Raw genomic sequence first — 24,661 nt, 5'->3', positions numbered from 1 at the left:
CTGGTACTGAGGAATCGAACCCTGGGCTTCATACAAGCACTCTACCACTGAGCCACAGTCCCAGCCTTTACCCTAGATTTTATAGAGGTTTGTTACTATTATTATTAATTATTATTACAGTGGAAAAGAGGATTGCACTTGAGAAAAACTTGAAGAGAGTTGAGCTAGCAAATGTCGCCACCTAGTGGCCGTTCTGTGTCACAGCAGTTTCTTTGTACAGTTTGCTCTGAATCCAGACAGTGGAAAAGATGGGTGTGTCAATTGTCACCTTGGCTTTTAGCTTAAAACTTTTTATTTTTTAGCAGTGTAATAGAGTCATGTGGAGGGGGGGAATGGAACCAGATACCAGTAGCTCACACCCATCATCCTAGCTATTCAGGAGGTTGAGGTCTAAGGTTCACGGTTCAAAACCAGCCCAGGCAGGAAAGTCTGTAAGACTCTTTCCTCCAATAAACTTCCGGAAAAAAAAAAAAAAGGCAAGAAAAAGCTGGAAGCCGGCGCTGTGGCTCAAGTGGTAGAGGACCATCCTTAAGGGGAAAAAAGCATAGGGACAGCGCCCAGGTCGTAAAAGGACCAGCAATAAACAAAGCAGTAAGTTTGCATACTTCTTTGAATTCATTGAATAATAATCAAGGACCATCAAATGTTGATATAGTTTAACAGCTCAGGAGGCTTGAGGTCTGAGAGTTGAGGTTCAAAGCCAGTCCAGGCAGATAAAACAGGGAGGCTCTCCTCCCCACCCCCAGTCTTGGGGCTTGAACTCAGGGCCTAGGCACTGTCCCTTAATTAGTTAATTTATTTTTTTCTGCCGGGGCTGCCTTTGAACTATGATCCTCAGATCTCAGCTTCCTTGAGTAGCTGGGATTACAGATGTGAGCGGCGGTACCCAGCTTCGCTCTTTCATTAGTATGGTGGTGGGTTATGGAGATGACTTTTACTCAACTCCTTGCAGGTGGCTCCTTAGAGACAGTTATTGCTCAGGATGAAAGCCTTCCGGAAGATGTGGTCCGAGCCTTTGGCGCTGACGTGATTGCTGGATTACACCATCTCCACACCCTAGGCATTGTGTTTTGCGACATTTCTCCAGGCAAAGTAAGCTAATTTCCATTTTCTAACTGCTTAGCTCTCAGCTTACAGATTTTTTTTTCCTCCTGCCTTGTTCTGGATTGAACAAGGGCCGGGCGCTGTCCCTGAGCTTTTGTGCTCAAGGCTGGCCCTCTACCACTTGAACCACAGCACCATTTCCAGCATTTTGCTGGTTCTTTGGAAAGAATAGTCTCATGGACTTTTCTGACCCGGGATGGCTTCGAACCATGATTCTCAGATCTCAGCCTCTCCAGTAGCCTGGATTACAGGAGTGAGCTACCAGCCTCTAACTCTGAAATTTAATATAATTTATTTACTTAAAAAGATTTTTTTTGGGGGGGGGGGCCAGTCCTGGGCCGTGAACTCAGGGCCTGAGCACTGTCCCTGGCTTCTTTTTGCTCAAGGCTAGCACTCTGCCACTTAAGCCACAAGCGCCACTTCTGGCCGTTTTCTGTATATGTGGTGCTGGGGAATCGAACCCAGGGCCTCATGTATACGAGGCAAGCTCTCTTGCCACTAGGCCATATCCCCAGCCCCAAAAGGCTTTTTCTTTTTTTTTTTAATTGTTTTTTTTGGGGGGGCCAGTCCTGGGGCTTGGACTCAGGGCCTGAGCACTGTCCCTGGCTTCTTCTTGCTCAAGGCTAGCACTCTGCCACTTGAGCCACAGCGCCACTTCTAGCCATTTTCTGTATATGTGGTGCTGTGAATCGAACCTAGGGCCTCATGTATACGAGGCAAGCACTCTTGCCACTAGGCCATATCCCCAGCCCCACTTAAAAAGATTTTTAAAAATTGTTATTATAAAGGCGCTGTACAGAGGGGTCATGAGAATTCCATAAGTCAGGTATGGAGTACATTTCTTTTTGGACAGTGTCCCCCCCTTTCTTCGCTCTCTCCCAGTTTTTCCCTCCCATCCCCACCCCCAAGTTGTAGAGTTCATTTTCCACATCATATCCAGTGAGGACCACGGCTGCCTTTGTTTACCCTCTGGCCTTGCATTTCTGTGCCCCCCCCTCACCTTCCCAAAGACACATGATTGAACAAACAGGACACAAAAGAAAACGGAAACAACCACAAAGAAAAAACCCTCTTGTGTCGATTTCCTGGAGTTCATTTTGATAAATATTATTTTATACGGTCAGAAGCATTGCACTTTTGTGTTCCTCCCCTAAGAGAGTCTTCCTTTGGTCTCACCTTGTATGAGTACCTAGCATCCTGGATCATTTATCCTGTCCCTGTGTAGTTTAAATCTAGCTTCTGCATAGGAGAGAAAACATGACGCCATTTGTCTCTCTCAGTGACAGAATCTTATCCTTTCTAACGGCTGTGTAATATTCCATTGTGTATAGGTAGCACATTTGTTTGGCTTCACTCATGTAGGCTGGGGCATCTGGGTGGTTTGATTTATGTTCTTTATTCATTTTAACATGCACAGATTCTGTTGGAAGGCCCCGGCACCCTGAAGTTTAGCAATTTCTGCTTGGCCAAAGTAGAAGGTGAAAACCTAGAGGATTTCTTCGCATTGGTGGCCGCAGAAGAAGGTGGCGGCGACAGTGGGGAAAATTCCCTGAGGAAAAGCATGAAAGCCAGAGTGAAGGGTACACCTCTTGTCAGCTTTATTATTATTATTATTAGTATTATTATTATTGGTCAATTGTGGGGCTTGAACTCAGGGCCTGGGTGCTATCCCTGGGCTTCTTTTGCTCAAGGCAAATGCTCTACCACTTTGAGCCACAGCACCACTTCCCGGTTTTCTGGTGGTTTCATTGGAGATCAGAGTCTCATGGACTTTCCTGCCTGAGCTGGCCTTGAACTGTGATCCTCAGATCTCAGCCTCCTGAGTCGCTGGGATGCCAGGCGTGAGCCGCTGGTGCTGGACACATGTCTATTGTTTTGTGATGTCTGTTGTTGCCTCCCCAGGCTCTGCCAGGCCGGGCGTGTGCCAAGAGAGACGGAAATGCTTCATGGTGGTTGTGTGTGTTTTGGTTTTAGGGTCTCCAGTGTACAGAGCCCCGGAAGTCGTGAAGGGCACGGACTGCACCCCTGCCAGCGACCTGTGGGCGGTGGGCTGCCTGCTCTACGAGATGTTCTCAGGTGATGCCAGTTTGATCCGTTATACAAAATCAGCCAGCTTTGCCACAGGCATGAGTGACTCTCCTCTGTCTTCCTAGCTACTCAGGAGGCGGTGAACCAGAGGATCATGGTTCCAAGGCTGTGAGAGTCCTATCTCCAGGACTGGGAATATGGCCTAGTGGTAAAGTGCTCGCCTCGTATTCATGAAGCCCTGGGTTCGATTCCTCAGCACCACGTATTTAGAAAAAGCCAGAAGAGGCACTGTGGCTCAAGTGGGTAGAGAGCCTTGAGTAAAAAGAAGCCAGGGACAGTGCTCAGGCTTTTTTTGCCCCAGGACTGGCAAAAAACAAACAACAACAAAAAAAACAGAGGCCTATCTCCAGAATAGCGAGCAAAAAAGCTGGGCTGGAGGCATGGTTCAAGCAGTAGAACACCAGCTGAAGCAAGGGAGCGTTAGTAGCAGTTCTTGTCAAGGAGCATTGTGGCTGAATTATGCAGGACCCCAGTAAATCTTAGGGTCGGGGCATCTGTCATCTGTGAATCGGAGGATGGATGAGGACAGTCAATAATGATTTAGAGAAATAAGGAAATACATGGTCAGCCTACCTGGGAACACATCTAGCCACCCACAAGGTAGAAATTGCTTTTCCTCAGTGAATCATGGCACATTCCTCTGAAATGCTGGTCATCGAGATAAGGTAGAACTCTTGGCTAGTGTGATCTGTTTAATTTTTTTTTGTCCATCCAGGGACTTGAACTCAGGGCCTGGGCACTGTCCCTGAGCTCTTTAGCTCAAGGCTAGTGCTCTACCACTTGAGCCACAGCTCCACTTCAGGTTTCCTGGTGGTTTCATTGGAGATAAGAGTCTCTTGGACTTCCCTGCCCAGGCTGGCTTTGAACCACCATCCTCAGATCTCAGCCTCCTGAGTAGCTAGGATGACAGGCGGGAGCCCCTAGCTCCTGGCTGATCTGTGAATTTTGAAACTATGATTTCAGGAAAGCCGCCATTCTTCTCCGAAAGCACTTCAGAATTAATTGAGAAGATTTTATACGAAGATCCCTTGCCACCCATTCCAAAAGGTAGGCTTTCTGTAATTTCTCAATATTATTTTTGTTCGTTTACCAGTCTTAGGGTACAAAGTTTATGCTGCTTTACACAATAATCAGCTACATTGGTGTCAGTGGCTCATTCCTGTCATCCTAGCTTCTCATGTGGCTGAGATCTGGAGGATCATGGTTCAAAGCCAGCCCGGGCAGAAAAGTCTCTGTGAGACTCTTATCTCCAATGAACCACTCAAAACTAGAACTGGCACTGTGGCTCAAGTGGTAGAGCACTAGCCTTGAGCAAGAAGAAGCTCAGGGACAGCACCCAGGTGCTGAGCTCAAGCCCCAGGACTGGCATACGCACATACAAAAAGTTGTATGATTAAAATACTACTAGCTTTAAGTGGCTCTGGAGGATGCTAAAGTTGGTGCCTAACTCATTGATCTGATCACTTTTTCTTTTTTCTTTCTGAACATTTTCCTTACAGATTCTTCACTTCCTAAAGCATCTTCCGATTTTATTAACTTGCTTGATGGGTTACTTCAGAAAGATCCTCAGAAAAGGTATGGATGCCATTTTAGTGGGGAATGAGTAGTGGATCCATCCTCCCTCCCCCCTCCCCCTCTCCCCCCTCCCCACCTCCTTCCAGTCCTGCCAGTCTCATGGGCTTCCCTGCCCAGGCTGGCTTTGAACTGTGATCCTCAGATCTCAGCCTCCTGAGGAGCTGGGATGACAGGCGTGAGCCACCACGCTTGACCCCAGTTGATTCGTGCTGTTTGTGTTTTTGCACAGGCTGACTTGGGTGGGGCTGCTGCAGCATTCGTTCTGGAAGGATGCATTGGCGAGGGATGAGCAGGAATCGGCCCCCGACGACCTGAGCCTCAGGTGGGTACGAGGAGCCTGTCCTGCTCGTGGGCCCTGCTGGGAGCCTGTTCCTGCTTTTCACCATTCTGAGGTGGGAACAGCAAATGATGCATTTGTCTCATGAAAGCTTGCTTCATGAATTCAGTTAGAATATTTTTTGGAGTTCTTGATTGTATTTTCGCCTTTTAAAATTGATTTAGTCAGTCCTAGGACTTGAACTCAAGGCCTGGCCGCTGCCCCTGAGCCCCTAGCGCTCTACCACTTGAGCCACAGCACCACTTCTGGCTTTTGAGTGGTTCACTGGAGATAAGAGTCTCACGGAGACTTTTCTGCCCGGGCTGGCTTTGAACCGCAATCCCCCAAATCTCAACCTCTTGAGTAGCTAGGATGACAGGTATGAGCCAGTGCCTGGCTCTTTTTTATTATTATTATTATTTTGTGTGTGTTCCACTTTGTGATTTGCATCTATAACTAGAGGGAGAGTTTCAGTGTTACGTGTGATTACCTTGGCTTTCTCCTGTTTAGTAGCAGAACCACCATGGAATGTTCTGGGCTCCAAGATTCCAGGGAGTTTTTGAAGAGCCCCCAGAGTGGTCAAGCGAAAGGCCCCAGGAGTGGCCAGCGAGTGTGCCGCTCTTTCAGACTAGGTAAGCTTTTTAGAAAACATTAAATTTTTATTTTTTTTTGTCAGTTGTAGGCCTTGAACTCAGGGCCTGGGTGTTGCCTTGAGCTCTTTTACTCAAGGCTGGCGCTCTACTACTTGAGCCACAGCGCCACTTCCAGTTTGCTGATGGTTTCACTGGAGATCAGAGTCTCACAGACTTTCCTGCCCAGGCTGGCTTCGAACTGTGATCCTCAGATCTCAGCCATCTGAGTAGCTAGGATGATAGGTGTGAGCCACTGATGCCTGGCTTTCAATCTTTATTTTAAAATCTTTATATTCTGCTCATGAAGGTTGTTACTTTCCTTGTACAGAAAATCCCACGGAATTGCGCCCTAAGAGTACCAATGGGGACCAATTAAACGAATCCATGTTTCTTCTCAGGTATGTCAAATGGGAACTCCATAAGGGAGTCCATGATGGATGAATGGCTGACCTTTGTTTCTTTGACAGTGTGGAGTTTTGAACTCGGGGCCTTTGCATGCTAGGCAGGTGCTCTTATCACTTGAGCTAGGTCCCCAGTCCTATGTCTTTGATTTTTTTTTTTTTCCTCTTGGCAGTAACTGGGTTTGAACTCAAGTCCTGGCGCTTGCTTGCCTGAGCCACACCTGCAGCCCTGTTGACTCTCTATTTTTGAGATTAGGGAGTGTCACTTTTTGCTTAGCTCTGGACTGCGATCCTCCTGATGTTTGCGTCCTGGCGTGATAGGCTCAGACTCCCACCCTCAGCTGCTTCTGCTACCATGGAGTCTTGTAGACGTCTCTGTCCAGGCTGTCCTAGATTATAATCCTGTTTACATTCCTGTGTGTCTCCAATGATGAGCTCGTGCCACAGTGCTCAGCTTTCCTTGGTTGAGATGGGGTCCTGCCACCCTTCTTTATCCCCAGCTGGCCTCGAACCACAAGTCCTTTCAACCTCTGAGGACAGCTAGGATTACAGGAGTGAGCCACTGCCCCCAGCTTGATTGCATTTCTAAGATGTGGAAAAACTGCAAACTGTAGCATAGAAGCCCATGGAATCATGAATATATTCCCTTATTCCTTATTCTCACCAAGTGCGAAGATGAAATTTCCCTTTCTAGTGTTTTCTGAAATAAAGAGCTGTACATATTTTTTATCTTTTTATGAAGTACTTGATCTGTTTTATTATACTCATCCTGCCTATACAAGTCTACATGTAAAAAAAGTAATAAAACCAATATTTTAAGGTTTCTACTTAAAATATACATAGCGAATAGCCTGAAATTTATAAACAAAAGGTACAATAAGTTAGCCAGGGAATTACCTTAAAGGCACCCCAAAATCACAGGTAAATAGAAGTGAGTTAAAAGCTGTTTATTTTGATGAGAATCTAGATTGTTATTATACCCTAATGTAATAATTATTATTGTTTGTACTGGTCCTAGGACTTGAACTTGGCGCCTGGGCACTGTCCCTGAGCTTTGTTTTTGCACAAAGCCAGCACTCAGCATAGGGTAGAACTTGGAAAACTGAATACCACTAAATCAACTCTTGTGTATTTTCAAGTTCTCGTCCGACACCGAGAACCAGCAGTGTGGCTGTAAATCCTGACGAAGACCTTGCTCCAGACTCGCCACAGAAGAGCCCTCCTCTGAACGAGGTGAGCGAGCACTCAAGAGTACTTGTCTGTATAAGAAATAGGCAGCCGGGCACTGTGGCTCACGCCTGTAGGCCCAGCGACTCAGAAGACATCTGAGGATCACGGTTCCAGGCAGGAACGTCCATGAGACTCTTGTCTCCAGTGAACCACCAGGAAACCGGAAGTGGCGCTGTGGCTCAAGTGGTAGAGCGCTAGCCTTGAGCAAAAGAAGCTCAGGGACAGAGCCCGGGCCCTGAGTTCAAGCCCCAGGACCGGCACAAAAAAGAAATAGGCACCAAGAAAAGAATAATGGCAAGTCAGTGGATGAACTAATATTCCTAGTTACAAAATGGAAAGTTGTTCTATGATCTTCATTGCTTTTTCTTCTAAGCATGGGTAATTGTTATTACTCAGAGTTGATTTTTGTTTTGGTAACATTTAAAATGTTATGCTTCATTCTGGGTTTGAAAAGATCATACAAGGGGGTTACGGTGTCATATGTCCATCTCTGTCCAGTGTTTCTTTCTTTTTTTAAAAATTGGCTGTGGGACTTGAACTCAGGGTCTGGGCACTGTCCCCGAGCTCTTCAGTTCAAGGCTCTACCACTTGAGCCACAGCACCACTTCCTGTTTCCTGGTGGTTCATTGGAGATGAGAGTCTCATGGACTCTTTTGCCCAGGCTGGCTTTGAACTGCGATCTTCCAGATCTCAGCCTCCTGAGTAGCTGGGATGCCAAGGGTGAGCCATGTGTGCTTGGTTTGGGTTAGTCTGTAGGCCACATGTGAAGTAAGTGTGTGTGTGTGTGTGTGTGTGTGTGTGTGTGTGTCTCCTGTCCTTGTGTTTCAGGGGACAAATGGAGTTGTGAGCCAGGAGGTTTGGGTTAGTCTGTAGGCCACGTGTGAAGTGTGTGTGTGTGTGTGTGTGTGTGTGTGTGTGTGTGTGTCCTGTCGTTGTGTTTCAGGGGACAAATGGAGTTGTGAGCCAGGAGGTTTGGGTTAGTCTGTAGGCCACGTGTGAAGTGTGTGTGTGTGTGTGTGTCCTGTCCTTGTGTTTCAGGGGACAAATGGAGTTGTGAGCCAGGAGGCCCTGGAGCTACAGATGCGGGATCTGATCTACATGGAGTCTGATCTGGTTGTCACTCCCATTATTGACAATCCCAAGGTACACTCAGAATGTCACCATTCCTCAGAGCTGAGGTATTTTAGTTATATATTCCTTCCCCCCCTCCCCCCTATCGGGGGTGGGACTTGAACTCAGCCTGGGCTCCCTGAGCTCTTCAACTCAAGGCTAGAGCTCTACCACTTTGAGCCACAGAGCCACTTCCAGTTTTCTGGTGGTTTCATAGGAGATAAAACTCTCACAGACTTTCCTTCCCCGGGCTAGCTTTGAACCACAATCTTCCAGAGCTCAGCTACCGGAGTATTTGGGATGACAGGCGTGAGCCACTGGTGCCTGGCTGGCTTTTTGAATCATAAATATCACTGGTTGAATTTCATTTTGCTGGCAGTTATGTTTTATGGTGTTCTCCTTATTTGTGTCCCCTGACACTAGGGACATATTAGGAGCTAGGTTGTCTGAATTGATATTTTATTTATTTATTTATTTATTCATTTATTGTCAGTCCTGGGGCTTGAACTCAGGGCCTGAGCACTGTCCCTGGCTTCTTTTTGCTCAAGGCTGGCACTCTACCTCTTGAGCCACAGCGCCGCTTCTGGCTTTTTCAATATCTGTGGTGCTGAGGAATCGAACCCAGGGCTTCATATATGTGAGGCAAGCACTCTACCACTGGGCCATATTCCCAGCCTGAGATTTATTTTTTTTAATCGTTTTTTGCTCCACAGATAATGAAGCAACCACCGATTAAATTTGATCCCAAAATACTGCATTTTCCAGCACATTCAGGTAAGACCATAAAATACCCCATGCTGCCCTTTCTATACTGACCCAAACGGGAAACTGACTGAAAATTGTAATGTTGGGACAGGAATGATGAAATTCTCACTTTTTACTCATGTTCTGTGTATGTGTTGTTCCTGGGACTTGAACTCCGGGGCCTGGGCACTGTCCCCAAACTCCTTTTGCTCAAAGCTAGCACTCTACCACTTGAGCCACAGCGCCACTTCAGGCTTGTTTTGGGTGGTTCATGGGAGGGACACTCTCAGACTTTTCCTGCCCTGGCTGGCCTCGAACCGCGCTCCTCTAGATCTCAGCCTCCTGGGTGGCTAGGATGACAGGTGTGAGCACTGGTGGCTTTGATTGTGGTTGTGATGATAGAGAGTGGAGGAGTCAGGGGCTGTGATTTTGCCCCTCCCCAAGCCCTTTTCCTCTGCTTCTTTCCTGTCCCAGCTGAGAAGTTGCTGTGTCTGAAAGATCAGGAGTGGAATGAGTTCCTGCAGCAAGCCTGCTCCCAGATAGACTCCACCGAGAAGACCATGGCGGCCTCCCGCGCCAAGCTCAACCTCCTATGCTATTTGTGTGTGGTGGTAACTCACAAGGACGTGGCCACGCGCCTCCTCCACTCCCCCCTGGTAGGTCCTGGGCAGAATATTCTAGTGCCTTGTTTCTGTACCAGTACTGGGGCTTGACTTCAGAGCTGCATGTCCTCCCCTGGCTTTCTCAATCCTGGGGTTCTACCACTTGAGCCTCATCTCTGCTTGCAGTTTTTTTTTTGTGGCTGCATGTGGGACAAGAGTCTCTTGGATGTATCTGCTGGAGCTGGCTTCAAACCAGGATCTTCCGATCTCAGCTGCCTGAGTAGCTGGGATTACAGGCGTGAGCCACTGGGTTCTGCTTTGATCTTCCTCCACAACCCGCATGCACTTTTTGCCCATTTGTTTGTTTTGTTATTGTTGCCAGTCCTGGGGCTTGGACTCAGGGCCTGAGCACTGGCCTTGGCTTCTTTTTGCTCAAGGCTGGCACTCTACCACTTGAGCCACAGAGCCACTTCTGGCCTTTTCTGTCTATGTGGTGCTGAGGAATCGAACCCAGGGCTTCATGTATTTGAGGCAAGCACTCTTGCCACTAGGCCATATTCCGAGCCCTTTATTTGTAAATCCTTAGCTCCCTCCTGTGGGCAACCATTGACCTCTTAGTCTAAGTGAATCTCTTAGCTGGTCCTTTTTAGGTGGTGGTCAGTGGACTGAATGTACAATGTTTCATTTTTATTCTAGTTCCACCTGCTCATCCAGCATTTACGGATTGCTCCAAACTGGGATGTGTAAGTAGGTGTAAAGTGTGCCTTACCATTTTAGGAAGTTACTGCAGCCCTCGTGATGCTCCACTTGTAGTCCTAAATGAGCACATACTATGGAGCAATGCTAACTCTGACTTGGGCCACTTCTGGAAACTGCGTGATTGTAAACTGAAAAAGAGTTAAAAGAGAGCCATTATCCTGAATGTTCTAGATACAAGCCTGAGATTGTGAGGCGTTCTTAGAAACTTCAAAACCGGTTCCTCTTTTGCATATTTGTTGCGAAATAGATCAGTCAGTCTGTGTGCCAAAACTGGGATTTGAACTTAAGACCTCTTGTCCACTCAAGGCTGGTACTCAAACATGTGAGCCACACCTCTACTTCTGGCTTTTTGCTGGTTATTTGGAGATAAGAGTCTCTCAGATTTGTCTTCACCGGAGCTGGCTTCGAACCTTGCTCCTCAGATCTCAGCCTCTTGAGTTGCTAGGATGACAGGCGTGAGCCCCCAGCACCGATGTTATTTACAGCCTTTTTTTTTTTTCCCCCAATCCTCGGGCTTGAACTCGGGGCCTGAGCACTGTCCCTGGCTTCTTTTTGCTCAAGGCTAGCACTCTGCCACTTGAGCCACAGTGCCACTTCCAGCTTTTTCTATATACGTGGTGCTGAGGAATCGAACCCAGGGCTTCATGTATATGAAGCGAGCGCTTTATCACTAGGCCATATTCCCAGCCCCTGTTTACAGTCTTAATGGGATCCACAGCTTTCCCTTCCCAACCCCCCCCCTTTTTTTTTGTAGCACTGTGTTTTGCACTCACATGAGCTAAGCTTGCAGCCGTTTTTACATTCATTGTTTTCTGAATGAAGTCTTTAAGTGTATTCTTTGGGTTGGCCTGGACTGTGATCCGCCTGTTTGTGCCTCAGAAGAACGTGGGGGTGACAGGTGCGAGCCACCAACGCCTGGCTCTTCCTGCTTTTTGTGGGTGCAGCATGCCAGGTGGAAAAGCACAAGTAAGGTCAAGCATTAGAAGGTTCTGGTAGCCTTTGCAACTGAACCAAATGACTATATCTCCCCCCCCCACACACACACACTTTTCGCCTTCTTTTGTCTCATGTACATCTTTAGCCTTGAGGGCCTTCCTTGGTGCTTCCTGCCTCCCTGTCTGCTTTTCTGAGCCTGTGTTCTGTACTCTCTCCTTGTGTAGACGCTCGAAGGTAGCTCGGATGATCGCCTTACTTGCCTCCCATACCACCGAGCTCCAGGATAATGTGCCTGTCGTTGAGGTAAGTTGTTTTTTTTTCTTTTTTGGCCAGTCCTGGGCCTTGGACTCAGGGCCTGAGCACCATCCCTGGCTTCTTCCTGCTCAAGGCCAGCACTCTGCCACTTGAGCCACAGCGCCCCTTCTGGCCGTTTTCCATATATGTGGTGCTGGGGAATCGAACCGAGAGCTTCATGTGTAGGAGGCAAGCACTCTTGCCACTAGGCCATATTCCCAGCCCCTGTTTGTTTTTTTTTTCTATTTTTGGTGGTCTTGAGGTTTGAATTCAAGGCCTTGTGTTTGCTTGGCAGGCGCTCTACCACATGTCCTTTGTGTGTTGGGTATTTTTGAGATAGGATTGATTTATGGCTGAGACAGCCCACACTGTGACCCGCCTTTTTTTCTTTTTAAACTGGACTGTGATCTGCCTCTTTTTACTTCCCATGTAGCTTGGAGGGCGAGCCTGTAGCTGGAGACACAATATTGCCCCTAGCCATTGGGAGTCTCACAAACTTTTTGCCTGGCCTGGGTTCGAACTGTGAATCCTTGAACTCTCTTCCTCCCAAGTAGCAAAGATTACAGTATTGAATCACTGTGCCTAGTCTTAAAGTATTTATTGATATTTAATTGCTTTTTAAAGTTCTTTTTGTCCTTGTTTTATGGCATGAACTCTGGGCTTGTACACTGCTCCTGAGCTTTTCTCTAGTGCTCTACCACTTGAGCCTCATTGGTTGTCATGTGCTATCCTTCCACCTGATTGGCTGTCATGGGTTGTTATGTTTCCGTCCTTTGCACCAGGAGAGTCTCCTAAGTGAAAATGGAGAGGAATCCCAAGGCCTTTATGGGAAAGAGGAAGGACTTGGGGCCAGGAGAGGATTTTTGTTATGCTGCAGCCGATGGTTTTGGTGTTGAGAGCTTGTGGAGGAATTGCTGGATTTAGTTGGAGCCGTCCAGTGGATGGAAAAGAGGAGGACACAGCTTGTGCTCTAAGAGGAGTGCTCTTGACTGGGCGATCAGCGATGGCCAAGGCCATGGTCCCTTTGCTTTGGAGATGGGGTGCCAGGGTCCTTTGTGTTCTCAAAGTGTTTCTTCAGCCCTTGTTCCTGCCCTTCCCCTTCTCCATGCTGAACAGAGAGAGCAGGAATAGATTACTTTTTCTTCTTTTTTTTTTTTGTCTGCTGTGGGGCCTGGGCACTGTCCCTGAGCTTCTTTTGCTCAAGGCTAACTACCACTGTGCACCACAGCAATACTTTTGGTTTTCTGATGGCTAACTGGAGGTCAGAGTCTCATGGACTTTCCTGCCCAGGCTGGTTTTGAACCCGCGACCCTCTGATCTCAGCCTCCTGAGTAGTTAGGATGCTAGGCTTGAGCTACCGGCCCATCCCTGACTTTCATATCCATTTTTTAAGAAATACAAATAAACCTGTGGCGAGGTAATTTCATATAAGAATTCCTGATTTTTAACCTATAGGATCATTAGTAAATGGTGGCACTTTGTGTGTGTGTGTGTGAACTTTGGAGTTTTACATACATCTGCTGTCATATTTGAAGCAGCCACTAGAGGTCACTCAAACACTGGGGGAAAATGTTCCCATAAGTTTGACAGCTTAGCCTTCTATTTCTAGAAGTACTGGGTGTGGCATTCATCTTCTACTCTCTTTTTAGTAGTTTTGGCTAAAAAACCAGAGCTCCATTGTGTTGGTCATTGTTATGACTTGAGGTTATTTAGCAGGATGAATTGTAAGCTGGCCCTCCCCTCCAGAAGAATGCTAGCTCATCGTGCACTTTCCGGGCACCGTGGTACACGCCTGTAACCCCAGCTACTCAGAAGGCTGAAATCTGAGGATTGTGGTTCAAAGCCAGCCAAGGCAGGAAAGTCTGTGAGACTCTCCAGTGGACCACCAGAAAACCCGAGATGGAGTTGTGGCTCAAAGTGGTAGAGCACTAGCCTTGAGCAAAAGAAGCTCAGGGACAGTGCCCAGGCCCTGAGTTCAAGCTCCACAACTGACAAAAAAACCCCACAAAATCTTGCACCTAATTTCAGGGCATCAAGACATTGGGGAGCTCATTGTGAACCCTAGGTTCAGAGTTCTTGAGGTCTGGGAGGCTGTTCTACCTCAGGCTGGCTTTGAACTGAGATCCTCACATCTCAGCCTTCCTGAGTAGCTAGGATTACAGGCTTGAGCTACCGGTGCCAGCCTTCACAGTTTGCGTTTGTCAGTGAAGCCAAAGGGAAAAAAAAGGTAGAAAATTTTTACAGGACAAAAAATATCATGAAATAAATGGAGAGACATCCCAGTGGTTGGATAGAAAGCCCCGATATTATTATTTTTTAAATCTTTCCTCCATGAATGCATACATTTTAATACCAGTATCCATTTTTCTGGTGGTTCATTGGAGAAAAGAGTCTCACAGGGGCTGGGGAGATGGCCTAGTGGCAAGAGTGCTTGCCTCGTATACATGAGGCCCTGGGTTCAATTCCCCAGCACCATATATACAGAAAATGGCCAGAAGTGGCGCTGTGGCTCAAGTGGCAGAGTGCTAGCCTTGAGCAAAAAGAAGCCAGGGACAGTGCTTAGGCCCTGAGTCCAAGCCCAGGACTGGCAAAAAAAAGAAAGAAAGAAAAGAAAAGAATCTCACAGACTTCCCTGCCCTGGCTGGCTTTGAACCGTGATCTTCAGATCTTATCCTCCTGAGTAGCTGGGATTATAGGCCCACCCCACCAGCCCATGGCTTCTGTTTTGAATTTGGACTGTGTGAGAGCTGAATTTGTTGAGAATGATAAAAGCAAGCATTGAGTCATGATCGCATTTTGCTGTGGTGAATTAAAACCTTGTCGATTCATTTCTTCTGCTAATCTGTACTATGCAAGAGTGGCTCATCTGGGAAATTTCCATATTTGAATTTCCCTTTTGCTAGAACTCAAAACATCTCATCAAATAATTCCTATAATATATGCTTCTTAATTTGTTATAATGATAGCAATTCATCTTGCTTCTGAACTGACAGTTTGTGGAACAATTTTCAGCCCCTGTGTTTTCTGCTATGACTAATTTTTTTTTCCAGTCCTGGGACTTGAACTCAGGACTTGGGCGCTGTCCCTGAGCTTCTTTTGCTCAAGGCCAACACTCTGCCACTTGAGCCACAGCGCCACTTCCGGCTTTTTCTGTGTATGTGGTGCTGAGGAATCGAACCCAGGGCTTCCTGCATGCAAGACATGCACTCTACCACTAATCCACATTCCCAGCCCAACATAAGGGTTTAAAATGGTCCCCTTGCCAGGTGCAGGTGGCTCACACCCGTCCAGCTATTCAGGAGGCTGAGATCCAAAGATCATAGTTCAAAGCCAGCCCGGGCAGGAAAGTGCATGAGACTCTTGTCTCCAATGAACCACCAGAAAACCGGAAGTAGAGATAAGGCTCTTGTGGTAGAGCGCTAGCCTAGAATACATAAGCTAAAGGGCAGCAACCCTGAGTTGAAGCCCCAGTACCAAAATAACCTCCCCCAAACCCCAATCTTCCAACCTTGAAATTAAAATCAACGAAATAAGATAAGCAGGTACTGTGTGACTTATATTTTTGAAGGTGCAACATAAAGGAAATGAACAGAGGGGCTTCTGTCTCCTTTCTAAAAGACATATTTTTAAGTCCTACCTATGGCTAGTTCTGTTAAATGAACAGAAACTACAAAACTCCAGTGCTGTCAGCTTGCTGGATATTGCAAATAATCACTTAGGGCAGGATTGCCTGTGCTCAAACTGCTGCTTTGAAATCAACAGCCATTTTGTAGTAAAGTGAGCAGAAATGTGGGGTTTGGGTTTTTTTTTGGGGGGGCGGCTTATCTGAAGTCACGTGACTTGCATGAACTGGTTCAAAAGCCTTACCAGAGGCTGGACATTCTGGCAGGTGCAAAAGTTGGGATCCCTGTACAGAAATAATATGTGTAACCCTCTTTTTTTGGAAAACTTTTTGGGCAGGATTGGGGTTTGAACTCAGGGACCTTGCGCTTATTCTTAAATACAGACACCAAGCCTTGATTTATTTTGTTTTATTTTTCAGACAGGGTATTGAATTTTTATTTCGTTTTGCCCTCCAAATGATGCCTGTCAGAGTCAGCTGGAATTACAGGCACTCACCACCATGCCCAGTTTAGTGGTTGCAATGGGGGGATGGGAGGGGGGTCTCGCTAACTTTTTTGCCCCGACTTGCCTTGACCTACAATTTTCCCAGTATCTACCTCACACAGAACTGGGGTTACAGGTATAAGCCAACACACTCAGCAATACACCTGCTCCTGACCCTGAAAACATCCTGGTTCACATCCAGTAGGGCACAGTGCTATCATCCTAGCTACTCAAGAGGCTGAGATCTAAGGATCCTGGTTCAAAGCCAGCCCAGGCAGGCAAGTGCATAAGACTCTTAACCTTACCAGCAAAAAAAAAAAAGTGAACCCATGGCTATAATAGCACCAGCCCACCTACTTGCTATTTCTACCTTGTATGTTACTAAACCAAGGGAACAATTTTTTTTTGTCAGTTGTAGGGCTCGAACTCAGGGCCTCAGCTGTTACCTTGAGCCTCTTTGTACTCAAGGCTAGTGTGCTACCACTTGAGCCACAGCGCCATTTCCGGTTTTCTGGTGGTGCATTGGAGATAAGAGTCCCATGGACTTCCCCTGCCCAGGTTGGCTTTGAACCCCAGATCCTCCTGAGGAACTAGGATGACAGGCGTGAGCCACCAGTGCCCAGCTGGGATCCGTTTAGAGTGAACTGCCTTGCAAGCTCCAGGCAGTGAGTTCAAATCTCTGTGGTACCACAAAACAAACCCCAAGGAAGATGAGCAGGATGGTTGGTTTTCTCCTTAAATGGGAAAACTAAGGAAGCATGACATCGATCTGATCTGAAATAATTCTCTCTCTCTCTCTCTCTCTCTCTCTCTCTCTCTCTCTCTCAGGCAATTTCTCTCTTGACTGAATTACTCCGGGAGAACTTCAGGAACAGCAAATTGAAACAGTGCCTTCTGCCCACCCTCGGGGAGCTGCTGTATCTCGTCGCCACTCAGGTGAGACTGTCAGCTGGACTGTCAGCTGAAGCAGCCCCCGCCACCAACGCAGCTTCCTACTCGCTCTCCTCTCTCTCCTCACCATCTTTTCCTTCCACTCCATTTTAGGAGGAGAAGAAGAAGAACTCTCGAGAAAGCTGGCCAGTGCCCTTGGCCACCTACACAGTGGTCATGAGATGTCTTCGCGAAGGGGTGAGGCTCTGCGCCCCTAAAATCTGAACTGTACCCTCCCCTGCCAGGCACTAAGGCACCCCAGAATAGAAAAATATGAGCGGGCTTTTGATTTTGATTTGGGTCGCTCCTGGGACTTGAACCCTGGGCTGGTGCTTTACCACTTGAACCACAGCGCCTTTCCTGGTGGGTGGTTCACGGGAGATCAGAGTCTCACGGACTTTGCTGTCCCCACCGGCTTTGAACTGTGATCTTTCGTATGTCGGCCTCTTGAGTGGCTGGGTTGATAGGCGTGAGCCACCGGCGCCTCCCATTTTTAAGTTGACTGTGTTGGTAAACACGACATCCATGAGCGCTACAGGGGGAATCTATGCATTTTTGGGTCAGGGGCTCGAACCCAGGGCCTTGGTGCACGTTAAGTGTTGGATGGCGCTTCTGAGCCCTACCTCAGTCTGGGGCTTTGCGGGGTTTTTGCTTAGCTACTTTGAGATTGATCGATGCTGTTTGCATCATCCGTCCATCTACCCATCTTCCCTCCCTCCTTCCATCCATCCATCGTCCCTCCCTCCATTCCATCCATCTTCCTTCCCTCCTAACATCTGTCCATCTTCCCTTCCTCCCTCCCTCCATTTTTCCCATCCATCTATCCATCTTCCCTCCCTTCCATCTATCCATTTTCCCTCCTTCCATCCATTCGTCTTCCTTCTCTCTCCTTCCATCCATCCATCCATCCATTTGTCTTCCCTCTCTCCTTCCATCCATCCACCTTCCCTCCCCTCCTTCCATCCGTCCTTCTCTTCCCTCCTTCCCTCCCTCCCTCCATCTACCCATCTTCCCTCCCATCTATCCATCCATCTTTCCTCCCTCCATCTACCCATCTTCCCTCTCTCCTTCCATCCATCCATCTTCCCTCCCCTCCTTCCATCCATCCATCTTCCCTCCCTCCTTCCATCCATTTTTCTCTTCCCTCCATCCATCCGTCTTCCCTCCCTCCATCCATCCATCTTCCCTCCCATCTATCCATTTTCCCTCCTTCCATCCATTCGTCTTCCCTCCCTCTCTCTTCCATCCATCCATCCATCTATCTTCCCTCCCTTCCATCCATACAGCTTCCCTCCCTCCTTCCATCCATCCTTCTCTCCCCTCCCTCCCTTCCTTCACTTTCCCTCCCTCCATCCATCCATCTTCCCTCCCTCCTTCCATCCATCTTGCCTCCCTCTTTCCATCCATCCATCTTCCTTTTATTCAACCCTTTTCTTCCTTTCTTTTGCCAATCCTGGGGCTTGAACTCAGGGCCTCCCTCTTTCCCTTAGCTTTTTTCCCCTGAAGCCTGGTGCTCTCCTCCTTGCACCGCGCCGCCCCACCCCACCCTGCTTTTAGCTGGCTGGCTGGGGAGATGAGCGCCTGCCCTGGCGTCTGGGCTCACCCGTGACCATGATCTGCCCTGGTTGCAGGAGGAGCGCGTGGTGAACCACATGGCGGCGAAGGTGATGGAGAACGTGTGCACCACGGGGGCTCCACAGGCCCAGGGCTTCCTCACAGGGGAAGTGGGCCCCGCGCTGTGGTTCCTCTTCCGCCATTCCACCGTGGACGCGCTCAGGATCACCGCCATATCGGTAAGCTCTGCAGCACCAGTCCCGTCGCACCTGCCTGTAATCCCAGCCAAGATGCCAGCGTGCCAGTCTGAAAGCTCCGTTGTTTGACTTGGGCATGGAGCCGGGTACCAGTGGCTCACACCTGCCTTCCTAGCCAGGAGGCTGAGATCCAGAGGATCGCGGTTCAAAGCCAGCCTGGCTGGCAAAGTCTGTGAGACTCCTATCTCCAATGGACTACCAGGAAAAGAAAAGCCCAATATGGAGTTGTGGCTCCAGTGGTTGGGTACCCAGGCCTGTGTGAAAAAGCTTAGGGCGAGTACCCAGGCCCTGAGTTCGAGTCTCAGTCCTGGAGCTTGAACTCAGGGCTTTGGTGCTATCCTTAAGCTTTTTGGCTCAAGGCTGGCGCTCTCCCATTTGAGCCACACGGCCACTTTTGCTTTTTTTCTCCTTTCTGGTTCATGTGAGTGAAGAGTCGGATAGGTTTTTCTTGCCTGGGGTGGCTTCGAACCCCCATCCTTAGATCTCAGCCTCCTGAGAGGAGCTGGCGTGACAGACGTGTGCGCTACCCACCGCTGCCCGGCCCTGAGAAACTCCTTTTTTAAAAAAAAGCCCCTAAGGGCTGGGGATATAGCCTAGTGGCAAGAGTGCCTGCCTCGGATACACGAGGCCCTAGGTTCGATTCCCCAGCACCACATATACAGAAAACGGCCGGAAGCGGCGCTGTGGCTCAAGTGGCAGAGTGCTAGCCTTGAGCGGGAAGAAGCCAGGGACAGTGCTCAGGCCCTGAGTCCAAGCCCCAGGACTGGCAAAAAAAAAAAAAAAAAAAAAAAAAAAAAAGCCCCTAAGCTTCTGCAGTCTTTCCCATTGGCTGGCCGCTGTTTTGTGCACGTGACTCTGTTGACGTGGAGCAGAGGATGATGAGGTGTGAAGATGTGAACACGCGGCGATGTGCACTTAAGAGGCCGTTGGACTAACACAGGCCATTCTCCTCTAAGCCTCCATCTAAGCCTGGCTTAGATGGCCAGTCCCTTCTGCCTTCTTAGTGCTAGGCCGCATCCTTACCATATTTCTTTTTTGGCCAGTCCTGGGCCTTGGACTCAGGGCCTGAGCACTGTCCCTGGCTTCTTCCCGCTCAAGGCTAGCACTCTGCCACCTGAGCCACAGCGCCCCTTCTGGCCGTTTTCCATATATGTGGTGCTGGGGAATCGAACCGAGAGCTTCATGTGTAGGAGGCAAACACTCTTGCCACTAGGCCATATTCCCAGCCCCCGTATTTCTCTTAATAGATGCATATGGTAGAGCACTAGCCTTGAGCAAAAGCAGCTCAGGACGGTGCCCAGGCTCTGAGTTCAAGCCCCAGGGCTAGCAAAAAAAAAAAAATTACTTTTTGCTTCTTTTAATTTTTTGTTTTGTTTTTGTTTATTGCCAGTCTTGGGCCTTGAACTCGGCCTGAGCACTGTCCCTGGCTTCTTTTTGCTCAAGGCTAGCACTGCCACTTGAGCCACAGCGCCACTTCTGGCTTATTCTATATATGTGGTGCTGAGGGATCGAACCCAGGGCTTCATGTATATGAGGAGAGCACTTTACCACTAGGCCATATTCCCAGCCCCTGCTTCTTTTGATTCTTAAAACATGCTTATCGCGAAGATGACATACAGAGGGGTTAGAGTTCGGTGTGGAGTACAGGCTAAATTTCTTAGGCCTTGCAAATAGATCTTTTCGTTGTTTGGTGCCAGTCGTGAGACTTGAACTCGGGGCCCAGGTACTGTCCCTAGGCTTCCTCTTTCAAGGCTGGCACTCTACCACTTGGGCCACAGCTCGCATCCCAGCTCTTTTTATTTATTTACTTACTTATTTATTGCTGGTTATATGAAAGGAGTCGCGCCAGACTTTCTTGCCTGGCATCGGGCTTTGAACTGCGATCCTCCGGATTTCAGCCTCCTAAGTGGCAAGGATGATGGGCCTGAGCCCCCCCACCCCCGGCCCCCAGTGGGGTCCCCCCCCTCGTTCCTCATGGTGCCCCGTGGCTCCCCACAGGCCCTATGTCGAATCACCCGGCAGTGCCCCACCGCCTTCCAGAACGTGATCGAGAAGGTGGGGCTGACGGCGGTCATCAGCGCCCTGGCCTGCGCCATCTGCAAGGTCCAGCAGTACCTGCTCACCCTCTTCACCGCCATGCTGTCCTGTGGCACCCACCTGCAGAGGCTCACCCAGGAGAAGGTGGGCCTCCCCGCTCCCTCCCCCTGCCCTGCCTCCCAACCACCAGCTTGAGCCCCGCACTAGGAGCGCACGCCTGTAATCCCTGCTACTCCGGAGGCTGAGGTCTGAGAATCGCGGTGCAAAGCCAGCGCGGGCAGGAAAGCCCGGGAGACTCTCATCTCCCATGAGCCCCCCTCCCTCCCCCCCAAGGAAACCGGAAGTGGGGCTGTGGCTCACGTGGTAGCGCCCCAGCCTTGAGTGGCAAAGCTCAGGGACAGCGCCCAGGCCCCAAGTTCAAGTCCCCTGACTGACCAAAAACAAAATGAGGCAGCTGGTATGCTTTCCATTTTCCTGTCACGTTTGATGGTTATAATCTGTCCGCTCTTTGACCCTGGAGATGGCTGGAGATTCTTCCCACATGCTCCACAAAGAACTTTCTAGAGACCCGGCTGTCTCCCCCAGGATTTCGTGTCTACGACCATCCGCCTCCTTGACAGCCCATCCACTCCCATCCGAGCCAAAGCCTTCCTCGTGCTTCTCTATATTTTGATTCATAACCGCGAGATGCTACTGCTTAGCTGCCAGGCGAGGTGAGACTCCCCCCTGGGAGGGACTAAAGGGCACCCCGTCACAGCCCAGCCGTGTGGTACACAGGGGGTCTGTCACGTGGCCCTCTCCCACTCGAGCCACACCCCCACTTCCGGCTTTTTGCTAGCTCACTGGACCTAGGGGTCTCTCACGGGGCCTTTTCCTGCCCGGGCATGCTTCCCATCACCATCCTCAGAATAGGGGGTCTCTCGATGGACCCCAGGAATAGGGGTCTCTCGATGGACTAGATTATTTTTTTTTTCCCTGCACCCCTTCCTCCCGCCCTTCTATCCCCATGGACTTTACTATTAACACAGTACTCAGTGAAATTAAAAAAACACAAACAACTCTCTGATCTTGAAAGGGTTTTTTGTTTGTTTTAAATCTTACAGAAAGGAAATACTGTGGATCACTGGGTTCACTGTGTAGGAAAAACAGATTTTTCTCTGCTAATAGCATATAAAAGTCCATTCTAGATGGATTAAAATAAAAATGAGATCCTCCTCTGCTCCCCCCTCCCACCCCTCACCCCCATCTCCCAAATAACCAGGGCCAGCTGGAGGAGGATCCGTTGAATTAGAGGCAAGGCTGTTCTGAGCAAGGCGCCATGGCAGCAGCCGCGCCAGGAAAATGCTGAGCATGTGGCAAGAAATAAATTACAAAATCCCGAACGCCCTCCGGCGCCAGTGGCTCCCGCCTGTCATCCCGGGGAGGCTGAGCTCCGGAGGACCGAGGTTTGAGGCCAGCCGGGGCGGGAAAGTCTGTGAGGCTCTTCTCACCCATGAAACCACCAGAAAACCGGAAGTGGCGCCATAGATGGCTCAGTGGTAGAGTGCCAGCCTTGAGTGAAAGAGCTTAGGGACAACAACGCCCAGGCCCCGAGTTCAAGTCCCACCATGGACAAAAAAAGAGCTAAGGGAAAGTGCCCAAGCCCAGTACACACACACACACACACACACACACACACACACACACACACACACACGCATGCACGCACACACACACAATAAAACCAGTAGCCACAGGTAGGTGGAAAGGTTGGAACTGGAGGTGCAGCCGAGCCGCCATGTCTTCCTGTCGCCTACAGGTTGGTGATGTACATTGAGAGGGACAGCAGGAAGACCACGCCGCGCAAGGAGCAGCAGGGCTGTGGCGAACATCTGTCCAGATGTTTGGAGCTGCTCATCTGTCACATCGCCCAGGAGCTGCCAGGAATCCTGGGTAGACTCCCATCTCCTTCCCTTCTCTCCTTTCTGCATTGATGTCATCCTCACCTGTTCTTTTTGGGGTTTTATTTGTTTTGTTGTTGTTTTTGCCAGTCCCAGGACTTGAACTCAAGGCCTGGGCGCTGTCCCTGAGCTCTTCAGCTCAAGGCTGGCACCCTGTCAACTTGGAGCCATCAATGGCGCCACTTCCGGTTTTCTGGTGGTTTCATTGGAGATGAGAGTCTCATGGACTTTCCTGCCCTGGCTGGCTTTGAACTGCGATCCTCAGATCTCAGCCTCCTGAGTAGCCGGGATGACAAGCGGGAGCCGCCATGCCCAGCCACTTGTCACGTGCCTTGCAGGTGACATCCTCCAAGCCCTGGCTAACGTATCCGGCCGCAAACACCCCTCGACGGTTCAAGGCCGGCAGCTGAAGCTGTGCCTTCCCATGATGCCCGTGGCCCTGCACCTGGTCACCTCCCAGGTGCGCCCCCTTTCCCCGGGACCCCCAGTGACCCCTGGCCTCAGACTTGGGGTAGTGGCGGTGACACGGGCCATGCCCATCAGGGGTTCTTGCCTGAGCTCAACATCACTCCTGGCTTTCCGGCTTTCCTCACCCCCCGCCATCCCTATAGGTGTTTCGGCCTCGAGTGATCACGGAAGAATTCCTCTTCAGTTACGGCACCCTTCTGGTGAGCACCCATTTCTGTTTGTGCCAGTCCTGGTGCTTGAACTCACAGCTTCGGCACTGTCCCTGAGCTCTGTGTGTGTGCGCGTGCGCAGGGCTAGGTGCTCTACCACTTGAGCCACAGCTCCACTTCGGGCTTTTTGTTTTTGTTTGTTTTTACTGCTGCATTGGAGATGAGCGTCTCATGGACTTCCTGCTTGGGCTGCCTTTGAACTGCGATCCTCAGATCTCAGCCTCCTGGGTTATTGGGGTGCTAGGCAAAAACCACCAGCACTGAGCACCCAGGGAAAACACAAGCTCTGTTGTTTTTCTTTCTTTCTCTTTTTTTTGTCTGCCATTTGAATCTGCTGTCGGTGTATGGTGGTTATTAAAAAAAAAAAATCCAACCAAAACCCAATTCCAGTGTTATTAAATTGTCTCGGGAGGCGTGACCTTTTTATGTTTTTTATCTGTTGACTAAGAAAATTTGACATTTGGCAAAGAAGCGCGTGCTTTGTCCCGAATGATGCATTTTGCACCTAGATGCCTGGCTCCCATGCCCACGGCCGATGGAGCACTCTTAGGGCGCTTGGCAATAAAACGTCACCGGAAAAGGATTTCAGATAAGGTTGGGAAATGGGATACACAAACGATTCCCAGTGGTCTGTCCAGTAGGCTTGCTGCGTCCAGTGTTGTTTGCATCATGTCCCATCAGATGCTGACAATTTTCTACATTGATCTGGGTTCTTGGGTTTGAGTCGGTCGTGGGACTTGAACTTGTGGCTTGGGCATTGTCCCTGAGCTCTTTCACTCAAGGCTGGTGCTCTACCGCTGTGAGCCACCGCTCCACTTTCTGCTTTTTGGTGGTCAGTTAAAGAGAAGAGACTCACAGACGTCGTTGCGTTGGGCTGGCTTTGAACCATGACCCACCAGCGCCCCTGGGGTAGTTTTTATATGAAATGTCATGTACCTCATATAACATGGCGTCGTAGCTGTATTTTCTTTCAGCATTAGTTTCCTGCCGCTGCTCATGAAAGGTTTCATGTTTTTCAGAGTCACATTAAGTCGATCGACTCGGGAGAAACGAACATCGACGGAGCAATTGGTGAGCGGGCCCCGATTTTTGTGCCTGTGACACAACTAACAATTGTGAGCTCCGGTGCTCACGCCTGTCATCCCAGCTACTCAGGAGGCTGAGATTTGAGGGTCCCGGTTCAAAGCCTGCCCCAGGCAGGAAAGTCCCTGAGACTCTGATCTCCAGTGAACCACTAGAAAACCGGAAGTGGCGCTGTGGTTCAAGTGGTAGAGCACCCGCCTTGAGCGAAAGAGGCCCAGGGACAGGGCCCAGGCCCTGAGTTCAAATCCCTCGGCCAGCAGAAAAAGTAGACGAGCACCAAGAATG

At 49.3% G+C, this 24,661-nt stretch overlaps 1 protein-coding gene across 1 annotated transcript in view; it reads left to right on the top strand.

The window, feature by feature from the left end:
• Ulk4 (unc-51 like kinase 4) overlaps positions 1 to 24,661 on the top strand; it is a 40,267-nt gene that overhangs the window by 5,311 nt on the left and 10,295 nt on the right. The window contains exons 4-26 of the mRNA XM_048334488.1: positions 953 to 1,092; positions 2,522 to 2,684; positions 3,079 to 3,180; positions 4,156 to 4,239; positions 4,692 to 4,767; positions 4,997 to 5,089; positions 5,594 to 5,715; positions 6,044 to 6,113; positions 7,256 to 7,349; positions 8,385 to 8,489; positions 9,170 to 9,230; positions 9,675 to 9,856; positions 10,499 to 10,545; positions 11,722 to 11,800; positions 16,727 to 16,834; positions 16,943 to 17,026; positions 18,460 to 18,621; positions 20,638 to 20,820; positions 21,262 to 21,389; positions 22,475 to 22,608; positions 22,955 to 23,076; positions 23,228 to 23,284; positions 24,313 to 24,364. Coding sequence (XP_048190445.1) covers positions 953 to 1,092; positions 2,522 to 2,684; positions 3,079 to 3,180; positions 4,156 to 4,239; positions 4,692 to 4,767; positions 4,997 to 5,089; positions 5,594 to 5,715; positions 6,044 to 6,113; positions 7,256 to 7,349; positions 8,385 to 8,489; positions 9,170 to 9,230; positions 9,675 to 9,856; positions 10,499 to 10,545; positions 11,722 to 11,800; positions 16,727 to 16,834; positions 16,943 to 17,026; positions 18,460 to 18,621; positions 20,638 to 20,820; positions 21,262 to 21,389; positions 22,475 to 22,608; positions 22,955 to 23,076; positions 23,228 to 23,284; positions 24,313 to 24,364 — 2,448 coding nt within the window. The remainder of the gene's footprint in view (positions 1 to 952; positions 1,093 to 2,521; positions 2,685 to 3,078; positions 3,181 to 4,155; positions 4,240 to 4,691; positions 4,768 to 4,996; positions 5,090 to 5,593; positions 5,716 to 6,043; positions 6,114 to 7,255; positions 7,350 to 8,384; positions 8,490 to 9,169; positions 9,231 to 9,674; positions 9,857 to 10,498; positions 10,546 to 11,721; positions 11,801 to 16,726; positions 16,835 to 16,942; positions 17,027 to 18,459; positions 18,622 to 20,637; positions 20,821 to 21,261; positions 21,390 to 22,474; positions 22,609 to 22,954; positions 23,077 to 23,227; positions 23,285 to 24,312; positions 24,365 to 24,661) is intronic.

The sequence above is a fragment of the Perognathus longimembris genome, chromosome 26 (assembly GCF_023159225.1).
Source record: "Perognathus longimembris pacificus isolate PPM17 chromosome 26, ASM2315922v1, whole genome shotgun sequence".
NCBI classification, from domain to species: Eukaryota; Metazoa; Chordata; class Mammalia; order Rodentia; family Heteromyidae; genus Perognathus; species Perognathus longimembris.
This window is presented reverse-complemented; position numbering and strand designations above follow the sequence as displayed.